Source organism: Equus asinus, chromosome 5 (assembly GCF_041296235.1).
Source record: "Equus asinus isolate D_3611 breed Donkey chromosome 5, EquAss-T2T_v2, whole genome shotgun sequence".
Classification (NCBI taxonomy): Eukaryota; Metazoa; Chordata; class Mammalia; order Perissodactyla; family Equidae; genus Equus; species Equus asinus.
The window spans coordinates 26230788-26251231 of NC_091794.1; the positions used below are offsets into that span (position 1 = coordinate 26230788).

General features: G+C 37.8%; 1 protein-coding gene across 16 annotated transcripts in view; it reads right to left on the reverse strand.

The window, feature by feature from the left end:
* Nucleotides 1-19944, reverse strand: part of LRCH3 (leucine rich repeats and calponin homology domain containing 3) — a 99196-nt gene extending 79252 nt beyond the window's left edge. For 3 of the 16 annotated variants that reach the window (XR_011503201.1, XM_070509034.1, XM_070509031.1), the window contains exon 1: nt 19571-19926. Coding sequence is in view for 14 of the 16 variants with exons in the window: in XM_070509034.1 (XP_070365135.1) it covers nt 19571-19832 (262 nt within the window). In the remaining 2 variants the exon portion in view is untranslated. Of the gene's footprint in view, nt 1-19570 lie in introns of all 16 variants that reach the window. The other 13 variants (XM_070509035.1, XM_070509032.1, XM_070509033.1 and 10 more) reach the window with 8 other exon arrangements.
* Between the last annotated feature and the right edge of the window lie 500 nt (nt 19945-20444).

Consider the following 20444-nt stretch of genomic DNA (forward strand, 5'->3'; position numbering starts at 1 on the left):
TTTTACTTTCACATAGCAACATTTACAGAGATGCCAAAATGTGGCTCATTAGGAGGCAGGTCTTAGTTTTAATCCGATAGAAAATAAAAAGTATAGATCAATATAGTCATATTTTTAGATTACATTCTCTTATGTTTCTCTATAGCACCTTTGGAGTTAGAACTTTATGAACACTTTGAGCAAATTTATTACAATCTCATGACAAACTTTAATGGCAGCATATCTGGGCTACTTCATTGTGGCCTTCACTAGGATTAGAAAATCTGGTCACGATATTATGAAGAATTTCTTTGCAGTGAGGTTTAATTTGTTGTTAATAAGTATCTGTTGAAATTAAGATCACTAGATTAAAATAAACTCACTGTCAAATCTTGTTAACATAGTAACATTCTATTGGAAAAACATATTGTTAGAAGCAACTTGTTTTCCCATTTAAAAATATCTGTGAATATTAATGTATGACTTGTATGAATAAATCTGAAAGAGTAAATATTCCTTTTTCATTAAAAGATGAATGCATATTTTTGGGTTATATAGATGGAACAAGCGTCTCAACTGCTTGAGAAATTTATTTGGGGTGCATGTCTGCTTAAGAAGAAAGCTTTTTGTTCTTGCTGCTATTCTTTTCTTAGCATAACCAGAATATCCCCAACCTACACAGTCTGTGTCCTTTGCTCTATTTATAGCATAGTTTCACCTGAAATACAGATACCAGTATTGTCCTAGTACAGGTGAGGAAGGGAAGAATTCCTAATAAACTGCTAATATTTTTAGGCACATGGGGTTTAATTTTTGATTTCTAATGAAATGTTTAAGCCTATTTCCAGTCCCATACTTACATTTAATTTCACAGAAATTTATTACTGGGTATGTTATATCCTCAACAAATACCATAAAATGAAAATACTTAGATCTCAGTTCAGGCTATTTTATGCAAAATTTTTTTGACAATTTCAGCATAATGAAAGAATTTCAAGTTTGAATATATAATTTCCCATGGTGGGGTTAACTTCTGTCAGTACTTGAGATTGTATCATCAGCCTTCTTTCATAATGGAATCCTTTTTCCAGTTTAGTATTTAATTTGAACATGTACGCCTTTTAAAAAGTGCTTGGCCTAAATTTACTGTAACTGCACGAAATAAGCATTTGTTTAAAACAACATTCTTGTAAACACTCTCACTGAAATGTATACAGAATTTAAATCATGACCAAATGTATTATCATTGCCCTATTTATGATTTTCATCAGCTTTCCCGAAATGATTTTTTCATAATGTAATTGTGAAAACAAACTGAGAATCTTACTGGTAAAAATGACAAGTTATTTTACTCAACAAAAGGATTAAGACAAAGTGATACCCAACCACCTTTTTATTCTGCAGTTCAGTCATTCTATAAAACCAATTAACCCAGGAGTCCTAATGCAGTTTCAAACATCACACTGGTAATCTTGTATATTCTAGCTCACTAACGATACCCCAAGTTTCCTAAGCCCTTACCAGACAGCAATTTGGTCTTACTGTTTATACTTAAATGCTCAAATTTTGCTTCAAAACCCAAACTTTTATTTTGCAGTAGAAGTGTAAAATTGCTAATTACTGATTTTATGTAAACGCTTTTTTCATCATTTCCCCACATCTTAAAACAAGATGTTTCTAGCAACTTCCTGAGATTTTTTGATTATCTCCCCCTGAACTCAAATTAGTACTTAACTTTGTGATTATTTACTGACAAGGATCCAAAATGTAAGCAATCCATCTATTTTCAGCACAACTAATTCTAGGCAAATGGATTTTTATTTTTCACTGCAATACTGGATATTTTCATTTCATTTAAACTATGGTACAGTCGTCCCTTTTTTCTCCTGCTTGGAACAGTGCTCTGTGAACTGTGTCTTCCAGCACATTTTAAAGAAGAGAACCAATTCAAAAACAATTACATACTTTGCTTATTAATGAAAGGCTATGTAAAATGAAAACAAATTTTTACTAGAAACGGCCAAGTTTTAAAAAAGAAGCAACTATTTTTGCATTTTCATAAAGTAGATCAGCTTGACCATCATCAGCTTTTGAAATGTGAATTTCTATTGCAGAGTAAAGGTCTTGTTTTTATAACACTACGATGCACTGTATTTCTTCCTGCCCTTCCATCCACCCTTCGTCCATCATCTGGAGAGCAGGATGTGCTGGGCCCCAGGACCGGCACCTACTTGGGGACGGTCAAGGTTTGGACCAGGGTGCTTAATAAACCAAAAAAAAGTCTCACTGGAAAAGCTATCAAGGATGCTAGCTAGGGTGCAAGAAGGCCCACACAGGATGCTTTATATATATACATTTGTATATATATATTTGTGTGTGTGTGTGTATGTATATATATATATAGTTTGTATACCATTTGCTCAGGAAAAGCAATAATGTAAACTGAATGACTTGGAAAATGCATTTTTTTTTTCAGTTATGTTTTTCACATATCCTAGGAGAGTGGGAAGCTGAAAAATGTATGTAGGATGATAAAACTTTGGTACATATTTCCAAAGCTGGGCCATGAAAAGATATTAAAGAAATTTAACAAGAGGAATGAAAAATTAAATCGAATTTAGAACACTAATGTAATTTAGCCAAGAGAACTATTTTTACAGTCTGGAGACCTGGGTTCTATTCTTGTTTTGTTAGTAACATAGCTGGACTGGGATGATACAAAAGTTACTTAATTATGAAACGTAAAAATTGTATAATGAAAAGGGATGAGAACTCTCTTCTTTGGAAAAAGGTATTTTATAAATACAAGGCATTATTAATGACAGAAACTTTGCCACCAAACAGAATTATTTGATAACTTCTCACTTTAAATAATAAAAAATATAAAGATAACTAAAGAATTTCTCCAGAAGTCTAAAAAAAATTCTTAAAATGATTACCACAAAATTCAAAGTAAAACTCTTAAAGCACAACTGAGAAGGAAAATAAATCATACACTACAAAAAATGACTTCAACAAAAAAACTCTGGGAAAACATGATACCAGTTACCAGCAGTAACCAGCCAGCCATCTTTACCTTCTATACTGGAGTGGACACGTCAGTTTAGAACCATGGCAGTACAGTGCACCAATTTACTCCTGTTATATATTTTATGACTCCACAATGACATGTAAAATTAGACTGACAAAAGTAAAAACATTTTATAACAAAGTGGAAGTGGTTTATTTTAGATTCAAAACGCATACTTCAAAAAGCTATATCCATGCCCGGAACAGAGTCTGAGGCACACATTTTTAATCAATAAATGTGGCACTGAAGTAAGCAGGGGAAAGAAAAGGAAGGAGAAAATAGAGGAAGCTACCTTTGGCTGAGCACATATACCCACTGGAACATCTGTAAATGCTCCATATGGCCACAGTCTCATTTAACCCACAAAAGCTCCTTCTGAGGCAGACATTGCACAGACGAGGAAACTGCCACTTTGGAAGGTTAGGAAACAGACTCCAGGGTTACACACAGCTAGCAAGTGACTGAACTGAAATCCAAACCCGGATTTCTCTGAATTCAAAGCCCACGCATAAATACACTTACACAAAACACTATTATACTATAAATTATTATTTTAAATGCTGAAAAATAGGTACATAATTAATAGGCAGCTCCATTATCCTAGTAAAAATCAGGGATTTTTACAGAGATACCATTTAACATGATCTAATACACCATTGCCAAATTGCTTCTGCAGACAGACACCTTTAAGATCCTATGGCATGCTTGCACCCTGCCATGTCACTGGACTGGCTTTTTCTTCAGATCTTAAAACAGGAAGGCTGAAAAATTAGAAGGAGAGGGGCTACTTTACTGAGTTATACTCTTGCTCCCTAGCCTACCTTCCTATATCTCCTGGAATTTTTATTCCTTTATTTTCTTGGGGGAAATTATTTTTAAAACTATTTAATAGAACTTTTAATAAAATGCTTTCATATTGTGATCAAAACTTCACACCCCCAGCCCCGCTGCAATAATTCCTAAAAAGTAAAAGGCACACATTCATGACTTTGAAAGGCTCCTGCTCCTTTACGTAAATTACCTAAGCTGTCCTGATGCTGTCCTGTCTGGTATCAGTTGTCACGTGAAACGATATAAAACGAGGCTCCAGTAGACAGGTCGTAATCCTGTATCCAGTGCTCACTAAAAGGAACCAAGGCTGCTTAAGGATAACAAATACTTTATGTGGGGGAGGGGAAAACAGGATGGATCTGGAAAATCTTTTTGTTCTTGGAATGCAATTTTCAAGTCCTCAGCAGCAACGCTGGGATGGGAAAGAGGATTGCCCAAGAGGAGGGCTCCCACACATGAAGGGTTTAGGCAGTGACATACAACAGGTAGAGCCACTTGTAAACATCCTGAATTTCTAAGAGATACTTAGTCCGTAAGAATCCTAAAAAGGAAAGAACATGAAGGGTGCTGTGAAGAAATCAATACTGGGTTGGCCCTGTGGCCAAGTGGTTAAGTTTGCGCGCTCTGCTTCCGCGGCCCCAGGGTTTTGCCAGTTCGAATCCTGGGCGCAGACCTGGCACTGCTCATCAAGCCATGCTGAGGTGGCATCCCACATGCCACAACTAGAAGGACCCACAACTAAAAATACGCAACTATGTACCAGGGGGCTTGGGAGAAAAAGGCAAAATAAAATCTTTAAAACAAAAAAAGGAGAAATCAATACTCATGGAAAATTCTCCTTTTGTGAAAAAGGAGACAATAATCAAGGTATAGATTCTACAGAAAATGTCTTTTAAGTTCATCTTGTCTTTATCTTATGTTAGAAAATAAACAAGTGTTTACAACTGGCAACTCCTATGATAAGACAGCAAAATTAATAAACCTACGCTGGTCACTGTTTATCTAACCTCAAGAACGTTTAGTTCCTATTGTTACTAAAGAATGTCTTCATAAGCAAGATAAGCAATTGAGCCAATAATAATTAGGCTTCTAAAAGCAACTATTAGAAAGAAATATACCAACAAGATAGATTTAATGGTATAATGATTTTGGGTAGAAAGCCCCAATCCTAATAATAGAAGTGGGGACCAAACAACACAAGAAGATTGAGCACTGGACACAGGCTGGGGTTTCTGCACAGGCTGGGATCCTTACTGCTCTTATTAAAATGACAAACTAAGGCTTTTTTACCTTTCCAGCATAATGCTGACAGGGGCCCAGCTGAGCCAAAGCACAGTCCAAACGGACTTGCTAACATCATATTTAACACTAGCCATAAACATACCCATGATATGTTCAGACCATGAGCATATCATATCCTAGGAACAAGGTAGCTGTTACCAAAACTTTCTTCTTTGCCTACTGCACCTCCAAAAAGGGTCCTTTCTCTTTTTTTAATAGACTAGTGTTGAGAGTGCTCAATTTGGCCTATGTAGGATGAGGTTAGAATTTGTTGTTAGTGTCCTTGAGTCAATTCTGACTCCTAGCGACTCTGTATACGGCAGAGCAGAATCCTGCCCTGTTTTTTAACACCATCTTCTCAACTTCTGGTGCTATTCATAGGGTTTTCATGGCCAATTTTTTTGGAAGTGGATGGCCAGGTCCTTCTTCCTGGTCTGTCTCAGTCTGGAAGCTCCACTGAAACCTATCTACCAAGGGTGACCTTTAAGGAATTTTTGAAATACTAGTGGCACAGCTTTCAGCATCACAGTAACATGCAGCTGCCCAAAGTGTGACAACCAACAGTGGTGATGTGGTTCCCTGACCTGGAAACAAACCCAGGTTATGGCAGTGAATGCCAAATTTTAACCACGAGATTGCCAGGGCTGGCTGGGGTTAGAATAACTGGGGTCAACTATTACTTCACTCAGAGACCCTTTGGGAAAAGAGAGCTACTTCAACTGCCTGATTAACTTTAGAGCAGTGCTTCTCAAACTGTAACGTTCTCGAAATCACCTGGGGATCTTATCAAAATGCAGATTCTAATCCTGTGATTGGTTCTGAAGTTCTGCATTTCTCCTAAGATCCTAGGTGATGCCATATTGCTGGTTCATAGGCTACACTTTGAATAGCAGAACTTTAAAGAACCATAGATTATTCTTCAAAATTTCAAAAGATGCTACCATACAACAGTAGTATCCTAGGAAAAGCAGGGCATAACAATTTAAAAGAATAATTATGACTTTGAATAGTATTTATCAACCAAGAAAACAGAAAAACTTGTGTTACTGAAACCAAATACTGACCAAGAATTTTTCAATTCACAGATGCAAGAGGCTCAGCAAACCTCAAGTAGGACAAATACAAAGAAAGTCACATCATAATTAAACTGCAGAAAATCAAAGACAACAGAAAAATAGTCTTAAAAACAGCCAGAGAAGAAACAAATGTTGTCTTAAATGTATCATGAACAAAACTGAAAGCTGATTTTTCAACAGAAATTCCGCAAGTCAGAAGAGAATGTAACACTTTTAAGGTGCTGAAATGGAAAAACAAAAAACCCTGCCAAGCAAGAATTCTATACTCAGCAAAAAAATGAAGGAAAAATAATGATTTTTAGACAAAACAAAACAAAAATTCTGAAAGAATTCAATGCTAGCAGACCTACTCAGGTTCATGATACAAGGAGCAGAGGGTCATTCATTCATTTATTCCAAAGTCTACCAAGGGTACACCATGTGGCACACACTACTGTAAATGCTGGGGATACAGACAGACAAGGTCGGTGTTCTAATGAAGCTTATATCATAATGGAGCAAGCATTCAATAAATAGAGACATACTATGAAGGAAATAAAGAATAGCAGTGAGGAAAGGTGGTTCAGAGCACCTGGACAGGGTTTATCATGAAAGTCTCCAAGGCAGTAAGTTTTGGGGGTTGGGGACTAATATTTATTGGTCACTTACTATGAGCTAAGAATTACTCTAAGTGCTTTTTATGTACTCACTCATAGTTAAGCTAAAATCTAAAGGATGAGAGACATCCAGTCACAAAAAGATTCAGAGGAAGGGCATGCCACAAATACAGGATATCAAGCTCAAAGGCCACAAAGGGAAAATAAGTTTGATGACTAGAAAGAAGAAAAGTGTAAGTGAGCTATGTCCAAGAAAGAATCCAGTTACAGCTTAAGAAGTTGGCAGAGGTCACAACAAGGCCTTTTAGACCCTGTTAAGGCAAATGAATTTTACACAAAGGGCAGTGGATAACTACTATAGGATTTTGTTTGTCTGATTTTACAGGGAAGTAACATGATCTGATTGACATTGTAAAAATATCATTTTTGGTTGCTGTATGGAGACTGCTTTCAAGGGGTAAGAGAAGAAACAGGAAGACTAGTTAGGAGGCTACTGCAATGGTTCATGGCAACGGATGACGGGGCTTGGGCTAGAGTTTCAGCAGGGGAAAAGAGAGAGTGGACAGATTTAAGACATGCTGAGGTAGATATGATTTGCTAATAGACTGAAGAGGACAGGAAAGAGAATGAAGGATGACTCCCAGCTTTGGGGCCTGAGCTACCGCATGGATGGCAGTAACCCTAATTAAGATGAGTTCTTACCTCAATAAATGCATGGTACTGTCATTTACCACAAGAACAGTTTGTTGATGTTAGTTTCTTCACTCCACCTTTTTTTTTTTTTGAGGGAGGGAGGGAGGGAGTAGGGGCAGCAACTTGAGTCCTTTCTGCTCAAGGTACATCTGAGATACCTACTTAGACATCTAGCGGAAATTTCAAGTAGACAACTAAATACGTATCTGGAGCTCAGGCACAAAGTCAAGGCTAAAAGTATTTGTTGAATGAATACACCACAGAATCAAAACTGACTCCAGTTGAAGCCAGTGTGGGGGAGGGAGCGCAATTTAACTCACATCTCTCAAACACAATCTCTGAGGAGATGCCTCAAAACCCCTAGGCCTCCTAAGTCTTAAGAACTCCAAACCAGTCTGCCCTTCATATCTTCTAAATGAGGAAAGATAAAAAAGAGTGACTTAAGCCAAACATCTAAACAGTAAAGAATCAAGGCTAAAACATCCAAATCTTCTTACTCCCAAAGTAACGTTTCCCCTATCCTACCCCATCCCATCAAATCCATGGGAGCAGCTCAGCCATTACAAACTGTCCCATCCCCCACTTTATATACACACTGGTTTGTGCTATGTATGCTATACAAGGAATCCCAACACATCTATAGCATTGCTTCAAGAAATTTCTTCAGTCTTTGTCTTCTAATATCCTTTCCTTTTGAACAGGGTACAGCTCTTTATCCTTGGACTCCATATCTCCTATCTCCATGTCTCCCATTTCCCATATCGCCTCAAAGTAGAGCCTACAACGCTTTCGGATACATAACATTAAATCCCCTTTCTCCTACTTAAAGTTCATTAAGAGGCTAACCACTATCTGAATCAGTATTTGCCAAAGGAGGGTAATGGGAGCCTGCTATCCAAGGGATATATGAAATAACCCACTGGAGTACAGCAGAAAAACATTAGAACTTTTATTTCTATTTATCTTTAATTTCTCCTTTAAAATTTTATATTTTATGTATATTTTTAACAAATATAATTTTAGTACATTGGCACATGCATATAATATATAAACAAACATATATTTATCAAAAATTTTTTACTATAGGGACCAGTGGCTGAAATGACAATAGAATACTGGCCACAGGTATTAGGATTTGGGACACTGCAGACACTTGAAAGAACAAGAGGTAGGCAACACTGTTCATCTTTCTTTTCCCTAAATTAATGCAGACTTCAGATCTTAAAAAGAAACTGAATAAAGAAAACACAGGAAAGAAAAACTGAAGGTACTCTTAGAAGAGTCTAATTAATATATCTTTCCGTCCTCTCCCAACTCAACCAAGAAATGGAAGGTTTGGCTACAGAAAAGTTAGACTGATTATAGTCAGTAAAGTAAACTGCCTATCATTTAATGTTGCTTACTGTGCATTATGATAATTACATACTTCACTAAAGGCTTACTTGGTTGTTTGACTTTAGTATTAAATACAACTTGTAGTAGAAACATGTCATTGTTTTAGGTTGCCCAGGATCTAAACAATACCTGTGCTTGCAGAATCCAATACTTTATGAAACAGAGATCTTTCCTCAAGAGAAGCTGAAAAATGCTGTATAGTATACTTGCTTTCCCAGCCTCTCTTGCAGCTGGGGACACAGGCACACGATCTAAGTTCCCCCAAACAAACACATCCTCCCCAACCCTGAATTGACAGCAGAGTGGTAACAACACGTCCCAATTTCCAGAGGCAGTGGTGGCAGAAGTTCCAGTGCTGGCATATAGTGTCCATTAACACTGGAGTAGGTGGTACAAGTTGAGGTGTCGTGTCTATCTCCAGTGGCAGTGCTAGTGTCTTCGGAGGACAAGTTCTGTCACACGATTTTGGATATTGTTACTGGTTTACCTATCCTTCCAGCCTGGTTCTCCAGTGCCCCCAGGGATTTTGTGGGCTCCTCATCATGAAAGTTGGTTTCTGTTGCTTGTAACTAAGAACCCTGACTAATATCATCTCTCTTATCCTCTATGACACCAATTAAAGAGGGTCTGAATGCCTGACTTTTTGACATCAAAAGGAAGCATATTCACTGGCATTATCCTTGAGAATGTTTTGATTGAATTCTACTATATCATTGAAGCCCCAAGGGTTCCCAGTAAACCTAGTCACAGAGAAGTCAGTTGTCACTATTTCTAAAGCTAAGAAGGTGAATAGGCTCTTCATCATTCCCCGTTTTCTTCATCATTCCCTTCTCATTCACTCACCCACCCACCCACCCAATAAACACTCAAAGGGCATTCGGCCTTGTACTAGGCGCTGTACAACAAAAAGAGAGTAAGACAGAGCCCTCTATAGTAGGCAGAATCCTAAAATGCCCCCCCAAGATTTCTCCCCCTAACCCCTGGGACTACGAATATGAAATACACTCTTAATATGTTCTTCATGTGGCAGAAGGGATTTTGCAGATATAATTAAGGTTACTAATCAATTGACTTTGAATTAAACAAAAGAGAGAATCTCGCTGGACCCCAACTCATCACATGAGCCCTCTGGCTTGCAGCAGAAGAGGAAGTCAGAGATTCGAAGCACAAGGATTTGACACACCACTGTTGGCTTGAAGGTGGAACTGGGCCATGTTGTAAGGAATGTGAGTAGCCTCCAGGACCTCAAAGCAGCCTGAAGCTGACAATCAGCAGGAAAATGGGGACCTCAGTTTTACAGCTGCAAGGAACTGATTTCTGCCAAAACCTGAATGATCCTGGAAGCAAATGCTTCCCTAAAACCTTCAGATAAGAGCCCTGCCTAGCCAGCACACTGATTTTGGCCTTGTGAGACCCTGAGTAGATAATGCAGCTGAGTAGTCTTCTGACCTACAGAACTCTAAGATAACAAATGGATGTTGTTTGAAGCTGCTAAATCTATAGTAATTTGTTATGCACCAAGAGAAAACTAATCTACTTCCTTCAAGGAGCTCCCAATCTAGTATGAGAAAAGACAATATCGTTCACTGTGACAGTAGAAAAGTGTGCACAGGGTATTAGGGAAGCAGGAAAGAAGTGCTTAACTGCAGAAGGGAGACAGAGGAGAAGGAAAAAGAGAAGGTAAAAAAGAAGGGGTGTTACGAGTGACACATGAGTTAAGAATGAATAAGCCTAAACAAAGAAGTGCATGAAAAAAGTAATACATCATAAATGTACAATTTTTTTAAAAAGTATAAAGTGAATAACCATATAAGTAACGATCCTAGGTTAAGGAATAGAACATTTCCTGTACTTTAGAAATATACCCCAATCTATGAGTCTCCTTTCCTAACTATAACATTTTCCCTCTCCCTTAGAGGTAACCATTATTCTGACTTTTGTGGTAATCGTTTTCTTGCTTTTCTTAATAATTTTAGCACTTTTGTATGATGTTGCTTGCTTTTGAACTTTATTTAAAAGTGTTTGTGTTGCATATATTGTGTCATACTTCATTTGCTCAACGTTTCGAAGGTTCATACATGAAACTGCATGTAGCTATAGCTTATTCATTTTCACTGCTGTGAAATCCTATCAATAAATATATCACAACTGATTTATCCAATCTATTGATGATCGTTTGGGTTGTTTCTATTTTGTCAAATATGAACAATGCTATGAACATTCTTATACATATATCCTGGTGTACATATACACAAGTTTCTTTGGGGCATAAGAGTTTGGAATTTCTGGGTCACAGAGTATGTGTATTTTCAACATTACTAGGTATTTTTGAAAACTGATGCACCAACTCACATTCCCATTAGCATTGTATGAGTGTCCCCATTGCTCTTTCTTTCCAGTACTTGCTATTGTCAGCTTTTTGTGTAGTACCTCAGTTTGGTTTTATTTTCCATTCCCTTAATTACTAATAAGGTGGAGCACTTTTTCACGTTATTTATTGGTCATCTGGAATTCCTCTTTAGTAAAGTACCATTCAAGTGTTTTCTCAGTTTTCTATTGGGTTGTCTTCTTACTTGTTTGTAGAAATTCTATACATAATGCTGGATATCATTAGTTTGTCGTATTTCCAGGAAACCTTCCCTTACTCTGTGGCTTATCTTTTTACCCTCCATGATGTGTAAACCATTTTTTTAAACCTATTTTTAATGACAAAACCTATTGCCTAGTTTTTCTAAGAAATAAGTTTAATAAACCAGCTAAAATCTTTGGTTTAAGACTTTCTTCAAATAATAAAAATCTAGAAACTTAGAAGAGCAAGGGAAAAAGTTAAAAGTGAGTAAGGAAATACCTTAAACTTTTAGGACTAGTTTATGATTCTAAAATCAGTAGCAGTGCATTTAATATCACTGGGTACTTTAGGAACTCAAAATAATGTTCCTTTGTGTGAATTATCATATTTACCATCTATTTTTTCTCCAAGCTTGAGTGGAATAACTGTTTCATAAATGAATTGAAAAAAATAATGAACATGTATATTACTACTTAAAAGTCATATTTTGAGATATTAACCATCCAGCCCCCAAATACAGCCAATGTAAAAGGAAATGGACCCTAGGAAATCCTTGGCCCCAACACTGCTGCCATTCTTCTAGTCTCAACATTGATTTTGTGGTGATCTATGACTCATCTTTTTACCCCTCCTAAAGGCACCATCGTACTATTTACCCTTCCTATTTAAAAAACAATGCCAGTACAGTTGAGTCTAGATTTCTCCCTTGAAACATAAATTTAAATTTTATTTCAGATGTCTTTATACTGAACAGCCATGATCTCCCACATGGTCTCTGCCTCTCTTTATAAAGCATGTGTGTGTGTTTCTGTTGCAGGAAGAAGGACATAACTAACAGAAGTCTTTTTACCTTGTAAGTCTTTCCCACTGTGTCAGTACAATATAAGAACTGTGCTGTTCCTCAGGCAGAAGAGAATGGAAGAAGCTTCCAGATGAGCGTATATTAGAGCTATAGGCTCTCTCATTTCGAAGGGAAGGTAAAGTTATGAGGGGGAGTTATAAATATTGTTTCCTGAGATGTGTTCTTGGCACCCTACATTTCAATTCAATATGCATAATTCCATAGAAACTTTGTTACAAAGAGTAGCATTATATACAATATAATATCCATAATTCTGAAACTGGGATACACATGGGGGAGGTGGATTACAGAAAACAGCAGAATAAACATTATAGAAACTTATTTGGTTTGGTTTTCCCTAATGGCTAGTAATCTGAAACCATAGATCTGTATTAAAACGAGCATGAAAATATAGAGTGGAATTCTTAAGAAAATTCCAAGCCTTCAAATTTCAAGTTCCCTACTGAAGCAACTTCAAGGTCTGCACCCAGACCTCTGAGGTTAGAGGGACTTAAATAAAAATTCATGTCATCAACACATACACACACTCTTTAGAGAGAGACATGGGAGATCATGGCTGTTAGACATAAAGAGGAATGAAATGCAAGTTAAAATAACTTCCATATTTGGGGAGAAAACAGGTTGTTATGTGGCCTATAAACCTAGTTAGGCTACATACAATATATAACACTGTTTCTATGAGGAAGTGCTTTTGAAATTTTGTTTGTAAATTAAGTTTAAGTTTTAAAACTGCATATAATTTGTTAGAACAATTCCACTTGATGGAACAAAGCAAACTACAAAGAGCTGATACATGGTTTTCAGTATATATGTACATGCATTAAAAAAAAAAGCCAGAAAGAGTATGTGAAAATGTTTACAGTGGTTTATCTATGCAGTAGTATTATTCCTCTTTTCCTATCTCTCCTTTGCGTATTTGTTTTTCCAAATTTTCTACAGGTAATACCTATTACTCTTAATTACAAAAGAATTCAAATTAAATATATAGGAGTTTATATACACACACAAAGAACTTTCAATTCTTTGTCATCAACTGGTTCTATGACAAAAGGTAGAAAAATAAATCTTTCCCCTTAATTTATATACTTTCTCTTGTAGAAAAAATTATATTCCTCAGGATGCACTGAATACAGAACAAAGACATAACATCTCTCACTTATGATTTTGACGGTGGGTGCAAAGTAAAGATAACTTATGCACTGCTGGTATAAAGCTAAGCGGACAACCCTTCTAGAAGGGCAATTTTACAATCTGTATAAAAAAACCTCAAAATTGCATATAACTTTTAATCAATCAATTATATTTCTAGGAATTTATCCTTAGGAACTAACTGGACAAGTCTGCAAAGACAGACATACGAGGCTATTCTCAGTAATATCATTTGTAGTAACGAAAGTTGAAAACAATCCTCATGTGCATCAATGGGGTAAATTAAATGACAGTATAGCTATACAATGGACTGCTATTAAAAAAATTATGCTACAGATCCCTATTTTCTGATATTGTATCTCATGTAGTGAAAAAAATCAGACGATAAAACAGCCTTTGTATGATCTCATTTTTATAATTAAAAAGTGAGAACATGTATATTCATGAAGAAAAGTGTCTTCTTTATAACTTTTTGTACTACAGTGAACAACTCTTAATATCAGAAGAAATGATTTCTAAAGTCTACTAAATTCAACCAGTCTGGTTAATGAAATAAAATTAGTTTTGTTGTTTTCTACTCTTTCGTCATTTCTAAGGCTCTTAGAAGGTTCTTCCTGATTTGAAATCATAACACTTAGTGGATGGTAAATGTGTGGAGTATACAGTTAATGCCTGTATTAACAAAGACGACATGCTTAAATGCAAGTCTTTCTTAACAAGATTTTATTTCAAAAAGAAAAAATTATATATCCCCCCTGCCCCTGAGATGCTACCAAGGGTCCCATAATTACGACTGAGCCCCCGTTTGCTGCCACCTCCTCCCTTCACCTCTGCCTTCTCAACCATTATTCAACAGTGTTTTCAGCTCTAGTCACCATGGTGGCTTACTGTCTTCATGAATATAGAAAAAACCTTGCCAAAAGAAGTCTGATTTACCAAATAAATAATACAGAAGAAAATCTCAATTCTATTCAAGACAGTAAGCCCCACATCGCTGTCCAATATAATTTTCTGCGATGATGGAAAGGTTCTGTCATCTGTGCTGTCCAATGTGACTGAGAGTAGATCTGCCTAATGTGCTGTCCAATATGACACAACGTGGCTACTGAGCACTGGAAAAGTGGCCAGCGCAACTGAGGAACCAAATTTTTAAATTTTAACTTATTTTAATTTTAATAACCACCTATGGCTAGTAGCTACCATGCTGGACAGCACCGCTCTAGAAAAACTCACAGAACATATACTGTGGTTGATACAAAATATACACAAATAAGGATCCAAGAAAAATATGATTTCCACCTAAGACCTGGCACTCTAGTGCATATTTCCAAGACCAACGAAACCATAATTTTGTGGCTTACAGATTGCTTCCTTGAAAAACTAAATGGCCTTTTAGTAATCCTCATTCTTCTTTACCTAGGAAATAGCATCCACTTCTTGGAAGTCTCAAGTCTCATGACTTCAATAACACTGCATTACCTTGGCTCACCCTCTACATCACAATTTGTTTTCTTTTTTTGTGTAATCTTAGTCTCCCTCTCCTGCCTTCCACTATAGGCTTTTCCCCAAAGCTGAGTCCTTGGTTTCTTATTTCCAGTCTTCCCTTCAGAAGAGATTTCTTACAGCTTCAACCATGAGTGCTATTTGCCCTCTGTGAAACAGCACTACCTCACTATATAGCCTTAGAGACGTCATTTAACCTTTCTGACACTGCTTCTCATTCGTAAAATAACTTACATGGTTATTATGGTTCCTTCAGCTTTAGGATTCTGTGAATTCCAACACAGGCCTAGTTATGGAACTTTGTTTTTTTCTCAGGCTGATTCCTCTTCTTGCCTTTTTAAATGCCCATGGTTGTCAGTGACCAGCTTTTCCACTCTCCACACTCTTTCTGCAAGAATCTCATAAACTCTTCACAATGACTCTCTCAAATATATACCGTAGCCCTAATTTCACTCTTAAAGCTCCAGATTTACATTTCTATTTGCTGCACAGGATTAACTAGATGTGCTACCAGCCCCTTATATGTATCAGGAAATCAAAGAAATTATGTGCACCAAACTTGTCAGCGTGGCTTAGTGATCAAAACCGCAAGTTTTAATATCAGATGTATCTGAATTTGAATCCCAGTTCTGTTACTTATTAGCTGTGTAACTTTGATCAAATTAACCTCGAGTCTCCACTTTTTTATGCTTAAAATGGGGTTAAAAAGAGTACTTAAAACTCATATGGTTGATGTACGTGCATGTTTTTGAAACACAGCTTAGTATAATACCTGGAATATGCTAACAGCTCAATAAATGTTAGCTAATATTATTATCAGTAGCATTACCATCTTCCTAGTCCTCCGGGTTTAATAGCTCAGTCATCTTTGATGCATTCTGTCGCCCCTTTTTTTAAAATTCAATCTGCATTTGTACATTTTCATTTTCCAATATGATCTGTTGTCCATTCCCTCATAGATTTGGATTATTATTACAGCTACCCAACCAGATTACTAGATTTTTTAATATTTACAGGGTGAAGCCGGTTATTATTATTGCTTCCCCTATATTACCTACCATAATGCCTTACACATGAAAGTTCTGCTATTGTTAGACAGTTCAAATAATCTTTACACCTATTTATTTATCCCTTGAGTTCTTTGAAGGCAAGGAGTGTCTTGGTCCTCTTTGTATATCTACACCTGCCAAACTTCCTTAGTCAATCAATGTTTGTTGAATGAATGAATGTTGATTAGTCCCCCTGTCTCTAAACCTGTCATCAATCTAGCTTCCTCATATGTGAAAAGGACCTCTTACATTCTCTAATCCAACCATGTATTCTGACCAAACTGGTCTCACCACAACATTATCAAGAGGAGTCTCACCGTATTCGTCAGGACTCTTATTTTATATCAAAAAAATTCTACTCAAATTACTCAGAAAAGGGAATTTATTAGTTTGCATAATTTGAAAGTCCAAAAACAGCACTAACTTATCAGAACTCTTTCCACCTTCTGGCTCTGCTTTCCATTTACTGGCAAGCTCCAGGCTCACAATCTATTCTCTCAGCACCCCAGGGTTCAAAGCACGCCTCTTTCTCAATAGTTTCAATAAAAAAATCAGAATTAACACTCATGTTTGCCAATTGGAAAATACGCCCATCTCTGACAATCACTGTGGCCAGAAGGACAGACAACATTGTGAGTAGGCCTGAGTCATGTGAACACCCTGTGTCAGGGTGGGAACTATGTAGCTGAGAGGGGTGAGTCTCTAGGAAAACTGAAGTATTGTCCTCAGATGAAAGGGGAATGTGTGGCGGATTGGCAAAATTAACTGACGTGCCCTGTCAGACTTCTTGCATGCTGTCCACCAAAGCCTGAAGTGGCTTTCCTTCTCACTTCTACCTACCCACATCCAAGCTACATCCTTTCTGCCCCAAGAAGTCTCCTGTGATTTCTTTTAAGATTTTCCTTGTCCACTGGATCAAGTCACCCATTCCCAAGAAAATTGTTCCCTTTTCCTAAAGAGCTACCTTTTTAAAACAGGAGAGAAAAACGTCAAGAAAATGTTCCTGGTGAATTCTAATCATGTCACATTAAACATGGGATGGATATTACATGCTGTCTCTTAGAATGTAAACTCTTGAAAGACAGCAGTTCTACCAGACGCATTCTATATATTATGAAAGAACAGACTGTGTGGCAACTTTGATATATATAGTATTCAAATAATTTTCTAGGCTTTAAATTTTCTATAGGGTCTGAACAAAACATTTTAGCTAACATAAGTTGGGCCTGAATTCACCAAAGTACTTGGTATAACAGGTAGACTATCGTTTTGGAGTTGCCTCATACTAGGCTCAAATCCTGCTAATACCACCTTTCCTGGCCTTTAAGCTAAAGGTCTTTGTGCAAATTATCTAATCTCTCCAAACTTTGGGTGCGCTATCTGTAGACAGGAATAATAACATCTATCTGTATATAAGGAGCCTGCGTGGTAGAGTGAAGTGAAAAGAGGTAGATGGACTTGGGCTGAAATTCTGCCACTAATACTATTCTGAGTGATTCCTCATACGTAAAGTGGGGATCATAATATTTAAGCCATTGGTAGTTGTGAGCATTTAACAAGGCAACATATTTTAAAACATCTAACACAATGAATAGCAAACACTGAATACTCAATAAATGATGTTCTCTCTATCAAACTATGTTTAAAATAATTCAGAGAATAATTCAGTATTTTTGTTCTTACCAAGGTTTGCCAAAGATATCTCATAATAAGTAATGTCTCTAACATGTTAGTAATGAATCTAGTCTAGTAAGGTATAAAATAACCTTGTAATCTTTTTTATTTTTCATACTTTTTGACCAGATAACATGTCAACCAACACAAATTTGGCTTATAAAGAAACTATTAAAGTAACAAAATAAGCGTGGATAATAACAAATTAAAAATTCAGAGCTCAGTAAGGGAAAAATTCATTGGGATTACTTATTTTTCTTCACAAATGCCCTTGGGTTTTGTTAGTTAATAAAATATTTCTTAAAGGCAAAACATGTTGGTCCTAGAACTATTTAAAGCAGATATGATAAGAAGCTAGATAAACTCCTGTAATCAACTATTCTTTAGCTTCAGGCTCAATGTAGTAATACTGAAATGACTCACACCAATATAGAATTGCTATGCTATCCATCTCCTAAACAACCATATGACGTATAGCCATTTCCTGAACAGAATCAGGAAATTTGGGGTATGAACCACAATTTTAGATGTCACCTATCAGAACACATGCAAAAGGTAAACGACTGTTCAAATTTACCTTAGCAAGAAAGTTTAATTTTAATATCATTCGCTAAAAAATACAAACTATATTTAGTACAATATTTCCAAAAAGAGATTAAATAAGTAGGCACTGAATTTCTTCCATTTTACACCAGAGCAAAAGTTTCTTTAAAGAATAGTTTCTTGAAGTAGCTTAACAGTTCTGTTTATTTTTCTAACATAAGTCAATCATATACAATGCTCATCAATCCTTAATGAGTGCACAAACATAGGAAAGGTGTTAAATCGAAGATTTTAAAATAAATAAAATGGAATACACATAAGACACAAAGTACTACACATTCCCTGATTGCAAAAATACTGTAGGAAATTAAAAAAATCTGACTACATCATACTATACAAACTGTGTAAGGGATTTTTTCCTCCTTTGTATTTGTGTAAAACATGAATAGACTCAGTTCTTAATCTACTCTCTGAGGAAGCTATATTTTAAACACAAGAAAAACATACTATGTTGAACACTTCAGTCACCAGACATTGTTCCCTACAACTAAGAAAACCAAATAATACCTAATTCTTTATTATCTTTCCTGTGTTGAAAAATACGTACAAAGCAAAGTGATGTCTGTTTGTTTTTAAAAAGCATTAAATACAGATATAGTAGCGATCTATGTATTTTTTTTAGGTTTTCTTCCTTCAACTTTTTGGGGGGACATGAGGAGAGAGGAAAGCAATGGGAGTCTGAAGGTGAGCTCTAGTTACTTTTGCAAGTACATCTGGTAAGTCAACTAGATGAAGGTGGAGAAAGAAAAGTTACAGCGATTGGGCTCACATTAAAAACAACTCTGGAAAAAACGCCAGTGCCGAGATCGACGCTTTCCTGACAATGCAGCGACCAATGGTACTCTGATCCATTAAGAGCGCGCTACAAGCCCAAATCTTAGCAAGTCAACTGGGCATCCCAAATCCGAAAGGGCCTGGGGAAACCGGGGCGGGGCAAGGGACTCCCTCAGCAGAGGCAGAAGTTCATTTTCTGGGAGGGTGAACCACCTCCCACCAACCCCCCTCGGTCCTCTCCCCCGAGAGCGGCCGCCGTCCGCCGCCCAGCCCAGGCTCGGGGTCCTGCCCGCAGGCCCGCGGGGATGGGTGGGTTGGAGCAGTCGGCTTCTCCCCGTTACCCGGGTCCCGACCAGGAGCTGTGGGACCAGTTGCTCTAACTACCCCGAGTCCCCCGCATCGGCTGGAGCGGCCTCCCGCCGCGCCCCGGGCCTCCCGCCGGCAGGAATGCCCCCGCCCCGCTCACCCGCCCGGGTGGTGTCCGTCAGGTCGTGGTTGGCCGCTCCCCGGGGAAACTCCCTCAGTTTCCGGCCGCTCAGGCTCAGCACCCCGGTTACCGCTGCCTCCTCCAGCGCTCGATCGAGGGAGCGGCTCCATGAGCCCGGGCCAGGACCAGCGCCTGAGCCGGAGCTTGGGCCGCAGTTAACGCCGGAGAGGTTACCTCCCGACGCCACTGGGCCAGAGTACTCTGCAGCCGCGGTCACGGCGACCAAGCCAGCGGCCGCCATTTCCCAGCCGACAACCCTCCGGCCCGCGGGCTCAGCGCATGCGCGGCCAGAACTGATGGGTGGGCGGGGAAAGGGGCATTCAGACCCCGGCCGGTTCCCTTGATGGGCAGGGCTGCGGTGCCCCTCCGCACATCTAGACGCTTGCCTCCGCCCACATCGAGTTTTTCAAGGGAAATTGAAACAGAACTCACAAATCTGGTGCAGCCCCCTATTCTAGGTTCCCAGTAGCATTTCTAAAACGCCTCTACAAAAATATCTTTCAGACAACGCTCCTCACCAAAACTTCTCTGCTTTCCTCAGTCCTGGAGGATTAGGTCAAGCATTAAATTAAGGCTTCTTAACACTGTTGCTATCAGAAACTTGCGCAACAAGAGGGGACCCTGCGATACGACCTAAAACATTTGCCACCTTCTGTCATTCTATAAACCAAATGATCTAAATGGAGACTTGTAGATTTATTAACTATCATTGCCTGAGGGAAATACAAGTGCTAACCTGGCTCCCAAACTCCGTAATTTTCATTGAAAGAGTTATCTGAATATTTTAGGCTCTCCCTCCATTTATTAAATAATACTTGTCCTTTAGGCAAGATCTTGTTGTTGAGCAAAGCAG